Below are 22,629 nucleotides of genomic sequence, written 5' to 3' on the forward strand. Positions count from 1 at the left end.
ACTGTTCGAATTAAGACTGAGACCCAAGGAGCTTCTCACACCAAAATCTACCGGAAACCCTATCTGTTAGAGAATACACAATGAAAAGCATAACAATGTAAGGGTTCCTTCTGTTTTTTTCCAAGAGTGTGTGGCAAATGAGATTTTTCTTTTGCTCTTCCAATTAGCAAAGAATTGTTTTTCTATCTGCTTTTTTCCCTTATCCATCCAATCATTCATTCAAATGATAAGCACCTATTAGAAGTCAGGGCTGGTTCTATAAAGCCTGAATTCCTGTTCTGTGAAGTTTATATTACCTACTTGATTTCACCTAGACTTCTTTTCGGGTTGCAGCTGCTTTAAACGGCTACCCAAAAATGCTTTGTTCAAATAAAATGACAACATGAAGGAAAGCAAAAGTGGCTGCCAGAAGTTCATGGGAAATAACAGCTCACCATAACTCAGTTTTACAGGCTTGGTTTGTTTATATGACTAAGTTATAATGCGCTGTTGTTTCTTATATCTGGAACTCTTCATTACCACTTGTGGCTTCTTCCCCTAAATCTTCAGATCTCCTCTCATAGCTGTTCTTATCTCTGCATTGGTAACCTGTCCCCACACACATTCCACTGTCTCCCGTCACTGCTCCTTTTCATCCTCGTCCCACATTCCAGGTCTACCTGTCCCCACACCCCAGAGACAGAATGTTGACCTAGGGAAGCTGCAATTGTCAGGCTGAAAGATGGATTTATTCTTTCACTCAGTAAGTATTTATTAAGAACCTACCATGCAGCAAACACTGCTAGGAGTAAATCAAAAGGGACAGAGAGCCTACCTGGATAGAACTTGTGAACTCTAGGAAACAAAGGATGCGTAAAAAACTAACAACTGTGATAAGTGCTGTGAGACTAAAATCCAGGAGGTATGTGAGGACAGAGCAGGAACCCCCACCTGGGCTGGGAATAGAGAGTGTTCTGCCAGGGTGCTGTATTTGAGGGGTCCATTGGGCTAAGTGTGTGTGTGTTTGTGGGGGTTGGGGGATATTTGGCAGGGAGACCAAGATGGGAGAAATTCTAGGAGGAGAAAACAGCGTATATGAAACCTGCCACTTTTAGGAACTGAGAAGAGCTTTGCATGATAAGGAAAACATGAAGTGAGGCAGAGAGGGGACCAAGCCCCCGTCACCCAGGCCCCTGCGAGTCAGGTTTGTAGTTCTCAAGTGCGTCAGGGAGCTACTGAACACAGGAGCGAAATGGTGAGATTTGTATCTTAGCAAGACTGCTCTGGCTAGATGCTGGAGTATGTATTAAAATTCTCTTCAGCAATCTTTATTAAGTTTCCACAGGCTGTTCAAGTCCCTATGAATTGTTCTTGTGGTATCACAAATTCCTTTGCATTGTGTGAGTTTTAGTTACTGAACTAGGTAATAAGTGTTAGCCTTAGTGTTAAAACAACAAGAACTTAAAAGCTTGTCTGCATTTGGGGGCAGTCTGTGGCCCACATCTTCCCCCTAAGCTATTCAGGAGGAAACTGAGAAGGCCTGACCTATCTCAACTCCTCTGGGCAGAGCTGCAGACAGGGATTGGGTTTTTGTGTTCATCCTCTGGGGCTCTATCCTTGACCTCATTCTGCTAATAAGAAAGAAAATATTTTCTTTAAACCAACAGATGACTCACTGTAGAGGAAAATGATGGGATTTCCTTTTCAGAAGGTGATTTAAGTACAATAAGTCTAATCTGGGAGGGACAGGGGTGCCATGAGTGATGGCAGGAAGAAGGAAGAGGACATTTTAGGGAAGGCAGGCCCTGATTGAGCTTGTTGAGATGCAGAGCACAAACTTGCTCCATATTTGAAACTAGAATGGGCACAGCAGGGGCCGAAGACGTCTGTGAAGCAAAGCTGGCTGACCCTGGCAGCCAGCAAGTGTCCTGGGTCCGCAAGTGTCCAAGTGGAGGAGAGAGGGACAGATGGGCGGCACACTAGTGCCGACCTGCAGTGCTCCCAGCTTTAGCCCCTGATTCTCTGCCCACGCTGATCAGGGGCTGAGTTACCCAAGGGAAGGCTAAACACAGAGAATGTGGTCTGGGAGAATGTAAGCAATACATCCTGAAAACTCAAGACTTCTACCCACCAGAAGGTCTCTGACAAGCTGAATTAATTTCAGATCAGCTGGCCTCAAACCACTTGAGTGGTCTCTCTGCCTGCCTGACAAGGATATTGCTGCAGGGGACCCCTATTGTTTGAACTCAGACAGCAGGTTCTAGCTACTCCTTATTTATCTCAGTTGTCAGCACACATCAGATTAGCTATTTAAAAAGAGTGTCAGGAGTCTAGTTAGCTCCCAAACTCACTTTTGGGTTCCACTGTCCAAACCTGGGATAGTTTGGGCATCAAAATAACAGGATTAATGATAGTAGCAGATGACAGTCCACTGAATAATTCAGGTATCTATGAGTCCATAATGCTATAAGAAATATATAACAGAGTTCCAACTTATAGTTCAATAAATAAACAGTTATAAAAACAGCAAATCACCATTTAACAACCATTGTAACAGTAGGTGACTCCAGCAGGAATCATCAATGGATGCTGAATCTAGTGTGTAGAGACTTCTTACTGAAGAACAGGAATTTTGGCCTCAGGATGCCTCACACAAAACAGCTTTCAGTCACTAAGGAGAAAATGGTGATACTGTGGAGCAGAAAGCTGATCAAGAACCACATGGACTAGGTGATAAAGGTTACAATCACAAGTCCCTGAGGCCCTGCTCTGAGAAAGCACAGGATCAGTCCTCCTGGGTTTCTGCTTGGAAGGTATGGCCTAAATCTGGACATGTCAACAGATTTACCTGAAAGACATCCCACGAAAGGACAGGTCTCTCTCTATCCTTCTTTAGGCCATGCCAGACAGCTTGCAGGATCTTAGTTCCCCAACTGGGGACTGAAATCAGGACTCTGGTAGTGGAAGCATGTAGTCCTAACCACTGAACTGCCAGGCGATTCCCAGGTCTCTCCTTTTAAAACTGTCAAGGTCATCAAAGAAAAGCTAAGAGCTATTTCAGATTGAAGGAGATTAGAGATGTGACAAAAGCATGTTTTTATATATATACCCACACATACAAGTACATGTATACATACAGAAAGAGATGAAGCAAATGTGGCAAAACATTAACCACTTGACAATCTGAATGTAGGTGAAGGAGGCAAGAGAGTTCTTTAATGAATTTTCTCTAAGTTGAAATTATTTCAAAATAAATTACATAAATGTAGAGGATGATAACCTTCCTCTACTTGTGCCTCCAGTGTCTCTGGGGCACATGAGAGCAGTCAGCCAGTCACCGGGGAGCACAGCCAACACTCTGCTGCTGCTCATATGCAAATAGAGCAGTCTGTTTTTTATCAAAACTAATGTCTCCACGCTCCTATATTACATATTCTTTGAGGAATTTTACATTTGTTTGAGGTATCCCTGGAAACTTGCAGAGACTTCTCAAATATTAATCTTGCAGATTGGTTGCCAGGAGCCCCATTACAGAAAATAAAATTTTGAAGTTCATTTCTGTCGCATTAAAAGTCTTCAACAATTTGGCCCAATCTAGCACTTCCCAGTCCCCAACCCCTCTTCCTCCCAGAATCTCAACATACCAAGGCACTTTCAAGCCTCTCTGCCTTCATCCACTCTGTTCCCTCTTCTAAGCATGCCCTTCCCCAGCCTCTTCCACTGATCACAACTGGGGTCCAACCTCAAATTTCCCATCATTTGTAGAGTCTTCTCTTATTCCTAATTGTTCTGTCCTGGGAAGAAATGGTCACCTTCTCCCCTCCATCCTCCTGGAGCACTTTGTTAACACACTGACCTGTGCTATGAGGACCAGGCGCATGCCTGTCTTACCCCATCAGATTGCAGGTGTGCTGAGGGACAGAAACCAATTAATACTTATTTTTCTATCCCTCAAGGCCTAGCACAGTGCTTGGCACATAGTATGCTCAGTACTTGTTGAAATGAAAAGCCTCATGCCTAGGCAGGTACCATTTAGTTAAGTCTGGGAGGAAGAGCTGTAGTGATTAAAATCAGATACTCTGGGATCAGAGTGCCTGGGTTTGAATCATGGCACTGCCACTTTCTGTTGGCAAGTTAGATTCTACTCCAACTGTATAACTGGGAAAATAATAGACCTGCTTCACAGTGTTATTGTGGAGCACTCAGAGCTAGGTCTGTGGTCTGCTATTATTATTTACCATTATTGGGTCACCTTCCATTGTTTGGTGAAGCTTACACTCCTGGCATACTAGTCCAGAACTCTTCTCTTCCACCCTGCTTTTTTTCTCCCTGCCCATGGAGCTAGGGTTTGAGGTGTCTGTGATATTTTTCAGAATCAAATGAATGAGTCTGCGAAAATCTTGAGGTCTACCTGGTTCCTGCTGGCTGGGCTCTGCAGCGGAGGTGCCTGTGTCTGTGTGTGCACACTAGGGCTCAGGGTGAGTAGAGTGAGGATGCTGGTTAGGTATAGAGAGAGCCCTACTCCAGTATCAACTATACATAGGGAGGAGGTAATATAAAACAAAAGCAAAAGCAGACACACTTCTCCAACCTTTAGAAATATAACCAAGAGGAAATATTTTCTTCTTACAATATCAAACCAGTTAACCCTAAAGAAAATCAATCCTGAATATTCATTGGAAGGACTGATGCTGAAGCTCCAATACTTTGGCCACCTTATGAGAAGAGCTGACTCACTGGAAAAGACCCTGGTGCTGGGAAAGAATGAAAGCAGGAGAAGGGGACAGCAGAGGACAAGATGGTTGGATGGCATTGCTGACTCAATGAACATGGGTTGGAGCATGCTCAGGGAGATGGTGAAGGACAGGGAAGCCTAGCGTGCTGCAGTCCATGGGGTGGCAAAGAGCTGGACACAACTGAACAACAACAACACAATAAGAGGACAAAGGTAAGCACTGATCTTTATGAACTACGCTATTCTATCTCTAGGTCGTAAGAGCAGAACATTTTTAAACACACTATGCACAGATGTGCACTGTAGAACCACTGAGTGCACTTCCATGCAGTTGTTGAGATTGGGGGGATGGTATAATTTTTTCATAAAACAAGTACAGGAGCTATAAATACTTGAGTTCACAGACCAGCAATGGGCAGCAAGGGTCTGGAATCACACAAGCAGCAACAAGGTCTGTATGTATAAAATGAGAATGCTGGTGGAACTCAATGATTTCCAAAGGTTGCTTCCAGACCACGACCCTCTCACTATACTTCACACAAAGTTCCATAACGTCACCTGCTAAGTGATCAAGTGAAGAAAGGAATTAATTGAAGCCGCTGTCAGGCCAGATGAACTCAGGCAGACGGAGACAAGGGCCTTGCTCTCTGCCCCCTCCATTTGCAGCACTTTCCAGCTGCATGGTAACAGCTAACACAACCTAACAATCCCCAAAGGCAGCTTCCTTTTGCTGTCTCATCAGTCTCACCCTGGGTAGGTCTTAGGAGTCTCGAAGCCAGGCTGCAGGTGAGCAGTGAGAGGAAAGAAAATGGAAAGGGTCACAGTTCCTGAGAATGGAGGACACACTGTAGCAAGGAGGTGTGTGACATCACAGAGGCGATGAGGGTCACACAATGGCCCTCTTCTCCAGTGCTCAGTGCCAACCGGAAGATGCGGCAACTCTACCCCAAATCTGTCTCCTGATAGTTGAGAGGCCTGGGCTCTTTAGGGCTTGTTCTCACAGCCTCAGCAGTGCTGTCTTCTAATGTCTACCGTTTGATTTGAAGACTTAACTGCTGAACTGGAGCCTAAATTTATTGTGCATGCACAGAAGGGAACTAGCTTGGGGGCTAAATGCTGTTTTCCAAACTTTCTTCAAAAATAACACACTGCTCTAAGCGTACATAGGAAATGTGCCAGTTCAGAGGGTAATTCTGTGAAAAGCAGAAAACCAGCACTAGGTTCCCAAAGCTAGGGAACTTTGGGACAGAAAGGCTTTTCTAACAAAACATTATGCCTTTTGGTGAGGTGGAGAGGCTAAAGTAATTGTATGAATCCCAGCCCTTATTTTGTTTTACCATGTTTACATAAGAAAAAGAAACCAACTGCAAAGCACACTGAGCAGCTCATTAGAAAAACAGCTGAAAACAAATGACCAAAAATGGAGTTACCAACAAGAAAGGAAACTCTGGGAGTTAAGCAAGCCAAGAACTCAAACCTTAGCATATATATACATACAACCTCTCATTCCCATGACAATGACATCTTTATGTTAGAGCCGTGGCTAAAGCTGAAACTGTCACTGAACCAAAAATCCAGGACTGAGTTATTCTTTCCAGTCTGTAAGAAAAGCAAATATTTTTCATAACATACAGAGCTTGAGTTTATATTTCACCAACCCCCACCCACATGTCACACTCTCCTCTGTTTTTCTTTTTTTGGGGTTTTCTTACTTACCCACCCAGAAACAAAATAACTGTGATTTTCAGCCAGCAGGAAGCCAAGTCTCGGGCCCACTTCCCTCAGCGTTATAGGGCCTGCACACGTTAGCAGGCAAAGAGCCCAGGAGCTGCTGCAGAACATTTATTTATACCCATTTGGAATTTCCTGACCAACTAACAGCCTGCTGGCCACGGGGTTTAATTCCAGGACTCTCGGCGTCAGTGAGACAGCAAAAACTACCGACGAACAGAACCGCTACAAGGATCTCAGCAACACAGAGGTGAAGACAGGTCTCTCCCAGGCTCCTTCCAGTTTTTCAAACAAACTATGCTCGTGTTCCTCAGACACATGAAATGCTGCCCTAGAAATGCAGCTGTAATACCTGCTAACTCTTGGAAGACCACAGAGAGAAAGGCAGCAAATGTTTCCTCATTCTTCCTGCTGACTTGGTCCCTCCTCCTCTAAACCGTCCAGGGCTGAGAAAAGCTCCCAGTCATGACCTGAGCCAGGGCGCAGGGCTGGTCTATGAAGGAAATGATTCAGTGCTATGCCGAACCCAGGATCAGCTGGAGGCGAGTGATTCCTTTTCTTGGTTCATTCTTATTTAATGCAACATGCAATTTGAAGGCTAAAAACACTCCCATTTGTAAACCACAGACCCAAACCTTTTTTTGTTTCTTCATAGTTCCTTAAAAATTTTATCCCAACTGGATCATATGACTTTCAAAGACACAGAATTAGTTCCCAAACAAGTGCATTCTGTTTTAGGGGGATAATATTTTTAAGTGATGTTTTCTGTTTTAAAAATCTAGTAAGAATCATCTGTCCCTCTAATGGTTTAAATTCATCACCTTAAAAAAGAGAGAGAAAAAGTCCTTTTAAATCTGTTCTTCACCTGTGTGCCTAAGTACACTGGGTAAATGTGACTGATTCTAGTGGAATAAGATTGACTGAACTCTATCTACAGGACAAACAAGCAAAGCCAGTTCTAAACAGTAAAATGGAGATTAACAAAGATTAAGGATGACTCTAAAGGGCCCATTTAAAAAAATTCAAAACAGAGGACAGCTGTGAGGAGAGAGGCAGTTTTACAAGAATCCCCTGGATCTGCAGTGTCTAACTGGTTCACCTTAGTGCTGGCACACATCTCACAGTACTCCACTTAACGCCTTACTCCACCCTCTGCCCCACCTGGTACTGAATGCTTTGAAGCAGACATTTTCCTGTGTAGAGCTACAAAGATCAAACTTTTTAAGATGATGTGGGACTTATCTGTACTTGTTTTACACCAAATAAACTGATTCAAAGAGAAACAACAAACTAATAAAGAACAAAGTTTCAAGTGCCAGATACTTTGAAATAAAGGATCAAAAAAATTCCATATTATTTTATCCAACAACACCTACATTTAGTTAGACTAATTTCTCCCTTGTTTCTGGACTTTATAATTTATTGAGGTATTTACATACCATAAAATTCACCCATTTTAAGTGTACAGTTTTTGATGAGTTTTAGTAAATGTATACAGTTATTCACCCATCCCCACAATTCAGTTTTAGAAAACATTCATCGTCCTAAAATTTCCTTAGGCTTGTTTTATCATTTAGAAGAGAAATTTTCTCCTCTGTGCTTCTGAGAAAATTTTGTTATTAGTTACATTATTATATTCAAAACTAAGTATTAATATCAAAAGACTTGTTCTTAAGAATTAAACTGAGGAAGACAAAAGCATCTGAATGCAGTATTCCTTTCTTGGAAGGGAAAAAATTCAGCTAAATTTTTATTTTATAAATATTGTGTTCTGGTAAGAACAGAGCTTATTCTAGAAAGCGGTTGAATATAATTATTTTGTCTGTGTGCTTCTATGAAGCCGAGGTCGAACAGAAAAAGTCACTGTATGCAAATAAATGTCTAGTCCTTTATCAAGGACAATTTGGGTGGTGGCTCAGATGGTAAAGTGTCTGCCCACAATGCAGGAGACTCGGGTTTGATCCCTGGGTCGGGAAGATGCCCTGGAGAAGGAAATGGCAACATACTCCAGTACTCTTGCCTAGAAAATTCCATGGATGGAGGAGCCTGGTGGGCTATAGTCCATTGAATCACAAAGAGTCAGAGATGACTGAGCGACTTCACTTTCACTTTATCAAGGATGACACAGGTTGGGATGGGAGAAGAATTAAAAATAGGAGCTCCTTCTGCCTGAAAAGTGTCAGTCACAAAGGTTCCCACTGTTGGGAGAAAGACACACCTGTCTGTCTCTACTCTTCCTTAATTTATATACAAAAGAAGCCACCGAATGTGATCTGGGAGGATGAAGATGTACTCAGGGCTTTTCCTCTGATAGGTGGACAGTAGCCAGCAAAAGTGACTCCCTGTGAGAAGGGAAATGGGTTGCAGACAAAGGTTTCTGTAACACCATGCTGGCAGGCAGTGTCCCAACGGTCCTTCTCACCAGATGGTGGTGCAGGGTGGTAGCCAAGCATATCTGTACCCATAGTACTTCTGATGCTTATGTAATAGGCCAACTGCATCAAGACTCTTCTCCCCAGAGAGCCTGACCCCTAGTCTAGAGATAAAACCAAAGCTAAATGAACTACTGAGTAACAGTGGATTACATTTTGGACAACTTAAGGTGTGTATTTCCTGACACAGCCTGAATTCATCTTCCTCCCCTAATGTGTTCCTTTTCTCCTTGTTACCAACTTCTTAACACCCTTCCAGTCTCAAAGACAAAGCACAAATGCACGTGAATCATCAGGTTCATAAAACCCTCCTTACACCCATCCTTCCTCACTGTCCACTGTGCACAATTATTTTGGACAGCACTGTTCCAAGGGCTTGGAACATGTATGAACTCATCTCATCTTCAAGACAACCCTATGATGAAGCTTATGTTATCCATGCTGCTGCCTCACTGATACATTAATATGACACAGTACTGGACAGTGATGTACTCTTCCCTGTGGCCCTGAGAGGGCAAGAATAGCGTGTGGCGGGGAGGGAGCTGGCATTTCCGAAGGGTGGGGAAGAGAAAGAACATGCTACTCCTACACTTTTGCTTGTTCCTTCCTCTTCTGGTGTGTTACCACCCCCTTCTCAATTTTTGCAGACAAAAATTCTCCCAGTTTGCAAAGACCAGCTAAATAAAGTATCAGTTCTGTTGGAAGCTGTCCCTTATCCTAATGTGGGGTCACCTCTTCCATCCAGGCTTTCAGTGAAGTGTGCTTTCTCCTCTATATGATTCGTGCACACATCTGACATCCCTACAAACTTATGGGAGCCCCTTTCTTCTTCATTCAACCAGTGTTGTGGCCCTGGCACTGCAGGTGCCCAGGGCCCATTTGCTCAATGTGATTCCTTCCAGAGGAGCCACACTTGAAATGTTTGTTTCCCTTTAAAGAACTGTATGATAATGTCAAGGACTCTGAGCCCATGCCCTCATTTCACAGCTCTGCCAATCAAGGGGAAGTGCCAAGGCTGGAAGCTATCAGAGCGGACACCCCTCCATGCCTCAAGTTCCCCACGCTGCTGCACAGTCAAAGCACCTGGGGCTGTTTCCAAAAATGCTGAGTTGTTCCCCCATCTCCACCCCGATGAATCAGAATCCCCAGGGAGGGGCCAGGGGCATTAGCAGTTTAGAAGCTTCACAGAGGAGTCTATGCCAGGGCCAGGGATGAGAACCTCAGCTGTGAACTTTGCAGCTCTTAAGTGTGTTCTTCATCTTGGCTTAAAGGAAGCTGACAGCCAAAATGGGGGCAGCCCCTTAAGTAATTTAAGTAGCCTCAAGGGTCAGATTACAAGTTCAAATACCTTTAGTGTCCAGGTTAACAATGGAAAGGAAGGAGTTCGGAGGGGTTTGGGAGAGAATGCTGTTAAGTCACTTCAGTCGTGTCCAACTCTGTGCGACCCCATAGACGGCAGCCCACCAGGCTCCCCCGTCCCTGGGATTCTCCAGGCAAGAACACTGGAGTGGGTTGCCATTTCCTTCTCCAATGCATGAGAGTGAAAAGTGAAAGTGAAGTCGCTCAGTCGTGTCTGACTCCTAGCGACCCCATGGACTGCAGCCTACCAGGCTCCTCCGTCCATGGGATTTTCCAGGCAAGAGTACTGGAGTGGGGTGCCATTGCCTTCTCCATGGGAGAGACTAGAAGGCACATGTCCTCTCCAGTTGACCACGGCCCTGTGGAAGTATACACTCATGATCCAGAAAGACGTTTCAAGAGTTGAGGAAACTGGTATTTTTATATGAAATTATTTAATGGAAAAATCTTGGCCATTAATTCAAATTAAAACACGACCTCGGGTTGGTCAAATAGAACGTACTCCCAAGCCTCAGTTTAATACCCAGCAAGGACTTCACCATATCCATTTGGGATCCAATCTCACCCTGTTTTTGTCCCTTTCCTTTTACTGTTTTCCAGCTGGCCAACTGTTTTCCCCCTCTCATTTAAAACTGCTAGAGTCCTTGTTGAAACAAACTGAATACAAAGACAACAACCAAAACAAGAGCCTAGGATCCCTACTGCCATTTCTCTCACAGGTAATCTTAATGTGCAAAAAGACCTATAAGTCTTTATCCTAAAAAGAGACAGGTTGGTAGCAAGGTGCTCTGCTATCATGCTCATGGAGGGCCTGCATTATTTCTGCTATATTTGAGACTTCTCCTCAGCCCCTAAAGAATTCAAATACCTTATTATGCTGTGTAATCCTTTCCTGCCAGACTGGTGAAGGGATGCGACACTAAAACCAGGGTGTCTAAGAGAACTGCCATGACTGAGAAAGTGTATGCAGTTCCTTTCTTCATCACCAAGGCTCCTTCTCCACCCACCTCCATCTTAGCCTCAGGGGGCTGACAGGACCTGAAGGGGATTACAAGGTTAAGACAGGTCTAGCAAGGACTTACAGCTCTTTCTCATCATAGGTGTGGACAGCGTTGGGTGTTGGAAGAGGACTCCTCCTTTAGCTGTCTGGATTAGAAGGATCTGCATTTAAAACTTATTATCAGGGAGATTTTCCAAGGAGAGGCCACAATCAACATGAAAAGGGTGTGCCCCAGTGGAGGTGTGTGATTCCAGGTGGGAAAGTGAAATTAGGAAGAGGACGCTATGTATGAAGGGCCTAATCTAAAAGACCAAAAAAGGATCTTGTCTTTGTTAAACTTGACCTAACAAAGTGCATTTCCCCAAACACATTTAAGGCTTAAATCTGGAGTCACACTGAATTTCTATACGTTAGGCTTTCTTTATGGTCTGGGTTGCCTCATGATTATTAATTTCATCAAATTTAAACTAGAGACTTTCTCACAATATATTTTCTTCCAAGGTTTGAAATCAACATTTAAAAAAGCCAAATGACAAAATGAACTGGGGCTTGAAACTGAAAGATTTAAAACTTTAAATGAAATTACCACAGAGACTATAAAGGCTGTAAAATGATGAAGCAGCAAGGACAGTTTATTTCCTTCCATCTAAAAGAGGTGATAGATCTGTAGAGACCTTTTTCAAAAAACCGCGGGTGAGAAGGAAGGAAGACCAATGGCCATACTCCCACCTTAGAGGTTACCAGCTCAGGTTCTCATCCAACTTCAACCAATCCACCAAACCATAGTAGCTAATAAGCAAAAGGAATTGACTGGAGCCCCTCCTCACTCTGATTGGATTGGTAACAGAGAAAGAAACAGAGAGGTCAAGGGAGCTAGAAAAAGCTTCCCAAACAGCCTCTGACAATATTCCTCTCTGGATGACCACATCGTATGCGAACCAAGGCATTTAACAGACACCATCTGAAGCCTACCTTAGGAGAAGGCAATGGCACCCCACTCCAGTACTCTTGCCTGGAAAATCCCATGGACAGAGGAGCCTAGTGGGCTGCAGTCCATGGGGTCGCTGAGAGTCGGACGCGACTCAGTGACTTCACTTTCACTTTTCACTTTCATGCATTGGAGAAGGAAATGGCAACCCACTCCAGTGTTCTTGCCTGGAGAATCCCAGGGACGGCGGAGCCTCGTGGGCTGTCTTCTATGGGGTCGCACAGAGTCGGACATGACTGAAGCAACTTAGCAGCAGCAGCAGCAGTAGGGGACATGATGAAGAAAATGAAGATACTATTAACTTCCACTTAGATGTGTGAGGTATGGGGAGGAAGAATGCAAGTGAGTATGTGTGACACAGTGAAAGCCACCTGTTCATGACAGGGAACTACCCAGGTGAACAGCCTGGGAGAAGACTGCCCACCATATGACAATTTAAGAATGGCAATTGGCAGGGCTCAACTTCTCCTCACAGATTCCTATGCAGGTACTGTGGCTGTATCTTACTCTATTAGCTGCCCAGTGTTAAGGCAGCACCAAGGAGGTGGGCTGTAAACCTTTGTTGGTTGAACACTGGCTATTTTGGGTATAACGCAAGCCACGATGGGCATACTATCATACCAAGATGAAGATGATGTGAATCCTGCCTCTTAAGACCTCAAAGGTACAGATTAGTGAGACACAACCACAACTCTTACATAAAAGAGAGTGATGACGACTATTTAACAGCATAAAAAGCTCTCCAGAAATAAAGAAGAGGAAGGGGTGAATTCACATTGGGAGTATCTGAGGACACTTGTTGGAAGAGGTGAGACAGAAAGCAGGACTTAAAGCATAAGAAGGGTTCAATATGAACAAATATGAGAAAGACAGCCAGGTCAAGAGAATAGTGCTTTGGGCAATGCCACTAAGAGGGGAACAGGGTAGGTAGCATCTGGAGAAGCCTCTGCTTGTTTCACATGACTCTGGATGGAGCTATTCTCTGACTACCTGGAGTCAGGGAGGCCTGGTAAGGCCAACTGTGATTTCTGCAGGCATCATTACTGAAGAAACAGAAGCAGACTATGATTTGTCAAAATAAGGCCAAACACAAAGGCTCTGAGTGCAGAGCAGAAAACAGATTAAAGTTACTGAAAGCTAAAATGTTTGGAGAGACAAAAAAAATAACAAAAGTATTAGAAAGCTCAAAGATCCTTAATTTTGCCAGCTATCCTTAATAAAACAAAATCACAAAGCAGTGAGAATAAGGCAAAAGACAGACCAACTTTCACAGAACCTAAGTGTTGGTCCTTACACAAAGAAGGGAAACAGGTGCCCTCTGCCAAGTATATTTCTGTATAGTCATATAAAAGTGAGCTATTGAATGAATGAACTGACTGAACTGAATTATTTCTACTGAGCTTTTTATCATTCTTTCCAGTAATTCCCAAACCATACCATGTTCATTTCAATTGACCATAATTTGGAAAGCCTTCCTTTTCATCATCAAAGTGTACAGAGGACAGAAAACCAAAGGATAATACCCTAGAGGAAAAGCCCCCAGATCTAAGCCCCCTTTACCTTTCTGGAAACTTTTCTGTCTTGGATTTCTTCATTTAAAATCAGTATCCTGGGGTGGTATAAGTTCCAGAAGCTGTTTTCTAGTGCCCAAATAATGTCCGAGCACCACCTTCAGAGAATCCGCAGCTCGTTATATCAGCACGTAGAAGGCGATAGTCACAACTACTGGGGTTCCTTACAGGACAGGATGACAGGTAACCGACCACAGAGCTAATGATGGAATACGACCGTTTCCCCTCACACTGCCAAACAGCTGTCTCTGTGGCAGAGCTGAAAGCTGTGTAAAGTGTGGTGCTAATGGAAAAATCTGGTGGCACAGGGCTTCAGAATTTTGCAATCTTTTCCTGTAAGTTGCATTGTTGGAATGGTTTGACATGCGAACCATTCCCTCCTCCCTGACTGGCCTATGGACTTCCAGGTCTCCACCCTGCCGTGCTATAAAAATCAGTGTATCATCCAGCTGACTCACCACCTGAAGAGGCGGAGTACTGGCTAGGGGACACGCTGCATGAAGCCAGTAGGTACTTCAACCTGCTCCTCCGGGTCATGGGAAGACAAATCAGTCTTTGTTTCACAGTGGGAGGGAACATACCAAATGGGCCGCCTCAAAAAACATTTCCAGGGGGCGGTCCTGATTTGAATGAAGCATCCTGGTCAATGAGTCTGAAATGCTAGGGAAAAGGAAAGTTTCTTGGTGATGAGGAAGACACTGATGAGGAAGGCAGAGAGCAGAGGGAGAGTGAACTTTTTTATGTTTTAGTTAGAAGAATGTAAGAACTGCTGTGTGTGACTAAGGCTTTAAAGATATTAAGCAGCCAGGCTTATGAATTATTAGAAATATCCCCTCTGTCACTCACTTATATTTCTAACCTAGGAATATTCTCCCCTTTTCTTTCAGAAGACTCTTAAATGTGCCTGCTGTATAGAACACTTGAAATGCCTTCAGCTAACATGTTGATGCAAGAAAAAGGGTACTCAGAAATTTTGGCAGTACAAGCTGAATCAATGTTTTCACAAAGTTATTTGCAAAGTTGATGGAACTTATCAACTAAACCAAATATTGTGAGAATATTTAAATTCAGAAAATCCCATGACTAGCACTTGAGTCTATCTAACTGAGATCATGTCCAAAATGCACTGGATCCCTTGGAGAGAGAATTGTTCCAATCAGATAAAACCACAAAAAAGGAACTAAAATAAATTTAGGACTTGTGACTAATAAAAAGAGCTATAAATAATAAAACTGCTTTCATAAAACATTACTCTAGCATCAGCTCCTCTAAATAAAGGTTTATATGATGAAATATAGTCATGTCCACAACCTCTTATCCAGCTGATAGAAATGTCACGAACTACTCAAATCTGGCTTGTCACAAACAAGACAGTGTAAGAGTACAAAGATTTAACATTCAGAATAAGAACAAATCTCATGAATCCAACAATTTATTTCTTGGCCCAATTCTTCCTCATGTCTATAGTTCTGCTTTTCATTCTGTTGGTTAGAAAAGCCTTCTAATATTATAGAATATTATTTAATCTTCATTTTCAGCCATGGCTTGCTCCAAGAACTACTAGGATTAGAAATCTGGTCTCTATTTTAAAAGATCCTCAAAACAGCTACATACTTATTTTTAAGCTGTGAGATCACACGTCCATATAGAATGGCCAGATGAGATCACTGATGCTATATATACAAATGGGCTGCATATTTCAAACACTTCTCTTGTTTTCAGCCTTAATAAAGAACTGCAACCCAAAAGCAGAACCAGGCTTATCCTCTAAAACATGAACATACTTTTCCTAAAGCATATGGAAATGAGTAAATCAGTTATAGCACACTCCAAAAATATCTAACAGGGCAGCCAAGAGAGGAAAAACAGAATCATCACTTTTTTTGGACTTAGAACTTCTACAACTGTTTGAATGAATCTTATCAAGGCTCATTTCCCGGTTGGGTCTTCTTTGAGTTTATTAGAGAAGACCACTCAATGCCATTTTAAAATACACTGCCAGAAAAGAGCAAGAATGCATTATTTCTGGGAATGTGAGAACACCATTAATTATTTTTCATGCCAGATAAAATTAAACAGCCTTTTATAGAAAAGGTCCCCAAAGCAGAAAGTGAGCTTTAGTCACTCATTTTCCTCCAAGCGCATTCAAACCTTTCTCAGAAATTACACAAAGGAGATGAACAAGAATTATCCCGGACACAGGAAGAAGGAAGCTGATGGGCTCAACTAGCCCACCCAAAGTTCTTCCAGAAAGAGGGGAAGTGTATAATCAGAAACGAATGCCGATACTCAAGATAGGAAGCTGGCAGATGAGCAGGGCACAGAATATTCAAATCCCCGTAGAAGGGCTGTTGTAATCCTGTGCCTCCCTATGCAATCTCCAAAAGATAGCAAGAGCTCAAGTGCTTAACAGCGAAAGCTCCCTGTTGGGATTTTGTGCTTTTTTCTTTCTTGTTGGCACCCACGGAGCACCTGGGCGGAAATCAACAACAGAAGGGTACCTTTCCTCAAGACCCAGGGCTAGCAGGAGTCTGAATTCTATTCTTCTTACACCCAAGTAGGCTGGTACTTGCTGCGAGATAAGTCATCCTTCCTTGGCTTAGCTGGAGAGCTAATCGCCTGTCTGAAATCTGATGCTTAACCCATTATGACTCGCTCACGGTTTGAAGCAAAAATCTTATAAGGTAAAGCTGGCTATAGCTTAAGACCAAAGCCTTGAAAGTTTATAAAACAGGCAAGCCCTGACAAGGGAGGGACTCTTCAGAGCCTCTTTGGGGCTGGATGAATTCTGGGGTTCTGATTAACCAGACAAGCAAGTCTCTAAAACCCAGGGTCCCTGTTTGTAGGTGGTCTTGGCATTTTAACACTTAACGAAATTCAAATGTAAATACTTCTTACTTAAAAAAATAACTATCTTCCCAAACGTCACCACTATAAGAAAATAAATTATTTCACTTAGAAATTCAGTGTGGATAACAGTTTCATTTGAAGTGGAAATGATAATCTAATTAAATCCAGTTATTAAACACGTCAAATAAAGGGTGAAACTGCATGAGGTACTAAATATACAAATATAATATATATATATATATAGTATTAGGATACGCTTGTTCATTTGGCTCTAAAGAACAATCACACTAAGGAAAAAAATGACCCCTGTCAGGAGAGACGTGTTATTTATAATCATTCTACTTTTGGGTTTTATGTTGTTTTCTGAAATATATACTTTTCCACTGATCTGTTCAATTAGATCTTCATAGATACTACACTTCTGATTTTTAATGTCAACAGAATGCCTCAAACAAAGAAAAATGACTCTCCACTTTCAATTTCTGGGTTAGCCATGGGGGGCATCTGAACATAAAAGGGAGATTGAACAGAAGAGATCAAAATCCTGGCTAGCTCTTACATATGTTTTTATGTTGGGCAATTCTGTTACCCTCTCAGCTCTTCTGATAACCACTGAACATATCACTTAAGGGAATATGCATTTAATCCTCTTGCAGATTGCATCAGGAGACCCCGGAAGGTCAAGAAGGGTACCCACAAATTAATGCAGCCCCAGTTTCTCTTCAGCTCACCCTCTGTCTTTGGTATAATACAAACACAGAGGTCAGGTCTGACTCACCACCACAAACACACCACCTCTGCCATGCTCTGCGACATTCTTTACAGACGGTCTCAGAAAACACCAGGGCCCCTCCAGCTAGACCAGTCAGTGCAAATCAGTCTTGTTCTTGACAAACAGCATTCATATCCCTGCTGTCAGGTTCATCGCAGTGGGCTCAGAGTTGTTTGAGAAATGCTCCTGCCCAGAAAAAATATTTACACAACGGAGAGTAGGCTGCACTGCACCACAGCCGTCTACCTTCTCTGCCACGAGACTTTGACTCTCTCTGATTGACCAGGTCTTATCTGTGGCCTTTGTACCTCATTTAACATCAGCATGGAAACAAAACTTGGAGCCAAATAACTGACGAGGTAACAAGATTTTATGAAAGTTATTTAAACATTTTAAATTAAATATTTTTATGAAAGTTACTTAATTTAAAATGACAACCAAATGGTTAATGCAGTTCAGTAAGTATATTGAATGAGTAAATATGTATCTGTCTGGGAAAATATACATATGTTTAGGCTGTGAAAGAGAATAGCAAGAGGGGAGAAACTGTAATAGACTAGCAAAGGCAAGTGTTAGAAAAAATACAAATGGTGATGGCAAGCATAAAAAGTCATTCACTAAGGCTCATATACCTATTTCATTTAACTGTCAGACACAAGACAATAATTCAGTTCTTTCCCCAACATCCCAGCATCTGACAGAGCCTGGCACACGGCACCTGAGCAGGTATTTATTAGATCATGACAGAGATAGCAGGACAAGGAAGATGGTGATTGATCCTGACTTCTGACCAGCACTTTACATCTTAAAAAGTGTTTTGACGGTTATTGTTTTATTTTTCCTTCACAACAATCCTGTAAAGAAGGTAGGACAAGTATTATTATCTTTATCTGACAAATAAGCCACTTGTTATTTGGCTTCTAAAGAGACTCTAAACTCTAATTAAAGTTTCACAACATTAATTAGTGTTTAGAGAGGCATCAATCAGTACACTGTTTACAACACGATGGGAAAACTTGGTAAAAAGCAGACTGTACCTATCCCTAAATTCTGCAGAATACACCAATTTTTCTAATCAATGACTCCCATTTACTTCTTACTTGACTATAAAGAAAGAGAACAGTTAAGTCATGAGCAATTTATGATGTTCATACCTCATTACATTAACAAATGACATTAGTGTACACTTAGTAATACCATAATAAAATACTCTATAAATTAATGAAAACAAAACTGGATCAATCAACAGAAGTAGGATGGAGGATGTGGTGAAAAAGATATAAAATTATGACAAACAATTGATAATGAGGGGGTGGGCGGTAAGAAGGAAGATGAAATCTGGAAGGGTTTTACAAGTAAGTTTGCCAGGTTTAGCATATAAGAGGATACCCAGTTAAATCCAAATTTCAGATAAACAAAGGGTTCTTTAATAGTGTAAGAATGACTCTCTTTTATCTGGATACTCTGTTCACAAGGAGACTTCAACTTCCACTAGAATGTAAGATTCCTAAAGGCAGGGGTTTCTGCATGTTTTGTTCCCTGCTCTATCCCCAGGGCCCAGAACAATGTTTGGCACATTTTAAGTGCTCTATACATGCCATGTACTGGTAAAGTTTATTTCTTAGGCTTAGATGGTATGCACGTGAGTGCCTGTTATATAACCTTTACATATTTTTTTATGTCTGAAATGTACAGTAATACATTTTACAAGTTATAGTATTAATTAACAGCTCTTATAAGGGGGAGGGTGTTGGGGGACAGAGTAGGAGTTTGGCACAAGTAGATGCAAACTATTATCTACAGACTAGATAAACAAGGTCCTGCTGTATAGCACAGGGAATTAGAGTTACATCCTATGACAAATCATAATGGAAAAGAATATAAAAAAAGAACGTACATATAGGTATAACTGAATCACTTTGCTGTACCAGAAATTAACATCGTAAATAAACTATGTGTTAGTTGCTCGGTCATGTCTGACTCTGTGCAACCCCATGGACCTTAGCCCACCAGGCTCCTCTGTCCGTAGGATTTCCCAGGCAAGAATACTGGAGTGGGTTGCCACTCCCTTCTCCAGGGGATCTTCTCAACCCAGGAATCAAACCTGGGTCTCCTGCAGTGCAGGCAGATTCTTTGCCATCTGAGTCACTAGGGAAGCCTACTTCAATTTTAAAAAAATCAATACTTTTTACCCAATCTAACTGAAGGACTCAGTGGGGAATGAGAGTGTAAAATGACTTGTGAATGGTCCCTTATCCAATTTAAACTCTAGACAGGGACGTGAACATGGGATGATCAGTCTTCAGGTGTGTCTTGCACCTGGGCACAGTGTAACTAGGTTGTGCTTTTCTCAGTTGTCTTCTTTTGCATCTGCTATATTCCTCAGACCATGAAAAGTGTTTCTTTTGCCAGTGTTCTGACTCCATTGTCACATGGGATTTCTGCTCATGTTCTGAGGAGCCCAAAGCAGTGATTTTTCAGGGGGAGGGAGTAGGAAGGGAGACCTCTTTGGGGCATAACACATCTAGGGGAAGTATAGTTTAAGAAAGCATATTTAATATTATACTTTATTTTTGAAAATGAATAAAACATATATTTACTTCACAGTTAACACTTCTACTAAACTATCCAAATAATATAGTTTTTTCTCATGGGAAAGATAAGTCACCAGCCTTCTGTTCCAGGCACCTGTCTGCAATAACAAGTCATACCCTGACACCCCAGAAGTCACAAATCAGAGACTTTTTCTTTGCTTTCACACTCAGTCCTTAGACCTGTTAGGCAGGCTACCAAGTGAGGAAGGAAGGTTATAATTGTATCATCCAACTTTAAGAACAAAGGAAAAGTGATACTCCAAGACAAATCAAGTTGGAAAGGGAATTAGGGTCACTTGGGGTAAGTAATTAAACCTCTGAATATAGAATTCTGCCAGAGATACCAGAGGGTTTTGAAAAACAACTTCAAGCCCCCTTCCTCTGAGTGTGTGAAAAGAATTAGGGGCAGGAGAGGGAAAGGAGATGATAGCATCAGGGGGGTATTGAAACCCACTCAAAACTCTCAAGAAACTTCACAGTGTTTCAATTTCTGCCCTTATCAAATATTTGACTAGAGAAACAAGTAATAATCCTGACTTTTCTTTCTTTACTTAGGTAAGTTACTGAGCTTCTCTGTGCCATGATATAGGGGTAGTAGTGGTGGTGGCGGCAGTGATGATAACACACACTCTCACAGGACTGCAGTGATGATTAAGCAAAATAATGTAGGCAAAGCATCTTAGGTACCATGGTAACACTAAGAGTTCATTAAATGTTAGGTACTGTCATTCACATTATTGACAGCAATCCTGAGCAGAATCTATAAAAGTCCTGAGAAGTTGAGCAGCAGAAAGGACAGGAAGAAGAATGAATGGATTAAGATCAGTTGTTCCATAATTAACAAACAACTGGGTTTGATCTGGGGCAAGCTGTAGCATCTTGTTAGAGCGGATGCTTGTAGCTGGGATTGCTGACACAGTCTCATAGCAGGTGAGTGGCCCATTTCAGAGAACTCCTCCTTCTCCTCCCGATGTTTTACAGCTTACACAACACTTGGAGGCATGTTTCTGATGCTCTCATTGGTTCTAACCCTGCAGGCTCACATACTTACTGATGTTTTACACATGGAGAAATAGTCCTGCCCCTTAATTCATGGTTAATGTAGGAGGTGGGCCTCCTGACTCCAACCCTATATTCTCTCCACTACCAGTGCACAGAGACAGCAGCGCGAGGACCTTGGACTCAAGTGCTCCACAAGAATTCCCACATATACAATTACTGCTCTCACACGTTCCGCTATTTGGCAGACAACTTAAAAGAAGAATGAGCACTTGAGTACCACTTTGGTGAGGTTGTCATCTCCTGCCATATTCAGCCTCATATACTTTTCTCAGTGTTTGTCCTACAAATTTCTCCAAAATCTTATATAAACAATACAAATTGTGGATATGCAAAATATATAGGCTTCTAATATAATCAAGTAAGAATCAGAATACAAATCTTTACAATTAATAGTATCTGTAGCTTACTGTATATTTCTTTCTGGATAAGTTAAAGAATGAATATACCCTTCTCTTATCCCACTCCCCCACTGTTGGGCAAAATCAAACAAAAGCTGCTTGGGAACGGATACTGCTGCTGCTGCTAAGTCACTTCAGTCGTGTCTCACTCTGTGTGACCCCACAGACGGCAGCCCACCAGGCTCCGCCATCCTTGGGATTCTCCAGGCAAGAACACTGGAGTGGGTTGCCATTTCCTTCTCTAATGCATGAAAGTGAAAAGTGAAAGTGAAGTTGCTCAGTCGTGTCTGACTCTTAGCAACCCCATAGATTGCAGCCTACCAGGCTCCTCCATCCATGGGATTTTCCAGGCAAAAGTACTGGAGTGGGGTGCCACTGCCTTCTCTGGGAGTGGATACTAAGGATTGGTTTTAAGCATTCAGACTCAGCTCCTCTCATTGTTTGATCCCTCATAAAGAAGTGCAAGAGAAGTATACATTATTCTTGCCTGAGCATTCAGGATTTTACATTTATCTTTCAACACTCCAATAAAGTTGCCTTAGATAATAATTTATCTGATTTTTGTACATAAAAACTCTAAAGATAAAAGCAGATTCTGCAAGAGATTAAACAACATCAAAAACTTTAATGGACAGAAACTGCTTTGAAATTCTAGTTATCTAGGCAACTTATTATGATTTATCCATTATTTAAAAAGAAGCAACTTAGTCTGAGCAAAGACACACACTAATGCACATACACGTATACACACACACTCCAGAACATGGAGTTACCTGAGGCACAGCCGTTAACCTTTGTGGTGTGAGCCATGCTGGCTTGAATCCAATGACAGATGCAGAAAGGAGTGAGGACTCATGCAAATTTTATGCATCAAGTTCCCAAATGCATTCAACCTGAAACAATAAGGAGAGCCCCATCAAAATGGGTCATTTAAAAATATGTATAAACACTAAATCTTAGCCTTCTGTTTACAAAGATGACTACTAATGGACAGAGCAAATCAGAAAAGTGGGAGAGACAGCCTCTGGAGCAAGGTGGTGACTGCCTTGTATCTGGCCACTGGATGTTGAGAGTGACGCACCCACAGATGCACCCATGGACAGGGACTGAAAGCAGGTCTCTAAACACAATACTTCTATGGGAGATAAAATAGGTTCT

General features: G+C 42.1%; 1 protein-coding gene across 6 annotated transcripts in view; it reads right to left on the bottom strand.

The window, feature by feature from the left end:
• The window catches only part of KANK1 (KN motif and ankyrin repeat domains 1), a 212,828-nt gene that overhangs the window by 36,575 nt on the left and 153,624 nt on the right, over positions 1–22,629 (bottom strand). For 3 of the 6 annotated variants that reach the window (XM_040247495.1, XM_040247648.1, XM_040247565.1), the window contains one exon: positions 22,245–22,364. In XM_040247495.1, coding sequence (XP_040103429.1) covers positions 22,245–22,281 — 37 coding nt within the window. In that variant the 5' untranslated portion in view covers positions 22,282–22,364. Of the gene's footprint in view, positions 1–6,430; positions 7,312–13,784; positions 14,055–22,244; positions 22,365–22,629 lie in introns of those variants that run through there. The other 3 variants (XM_040247894.1, XM_040247973.1, XM_040247732.1) reach the window with 3 other exon arrangements.

Source organism: Oryx dammah, unplaced genomic scaffold (assembly GCF_014754425.2).
Source record: "Oryx dammah isolate SB20612 unplaced genomic scaffold, SCBI_Odam_1.1 HiC_scaffold_1, whole genome shotgun sequence".
Lineage (NCBI taxonomy): Eukaryota > Metazoa > Chordata > Mammalia > Artiodactyla > Bovidae > Oryx > Oryx dammah.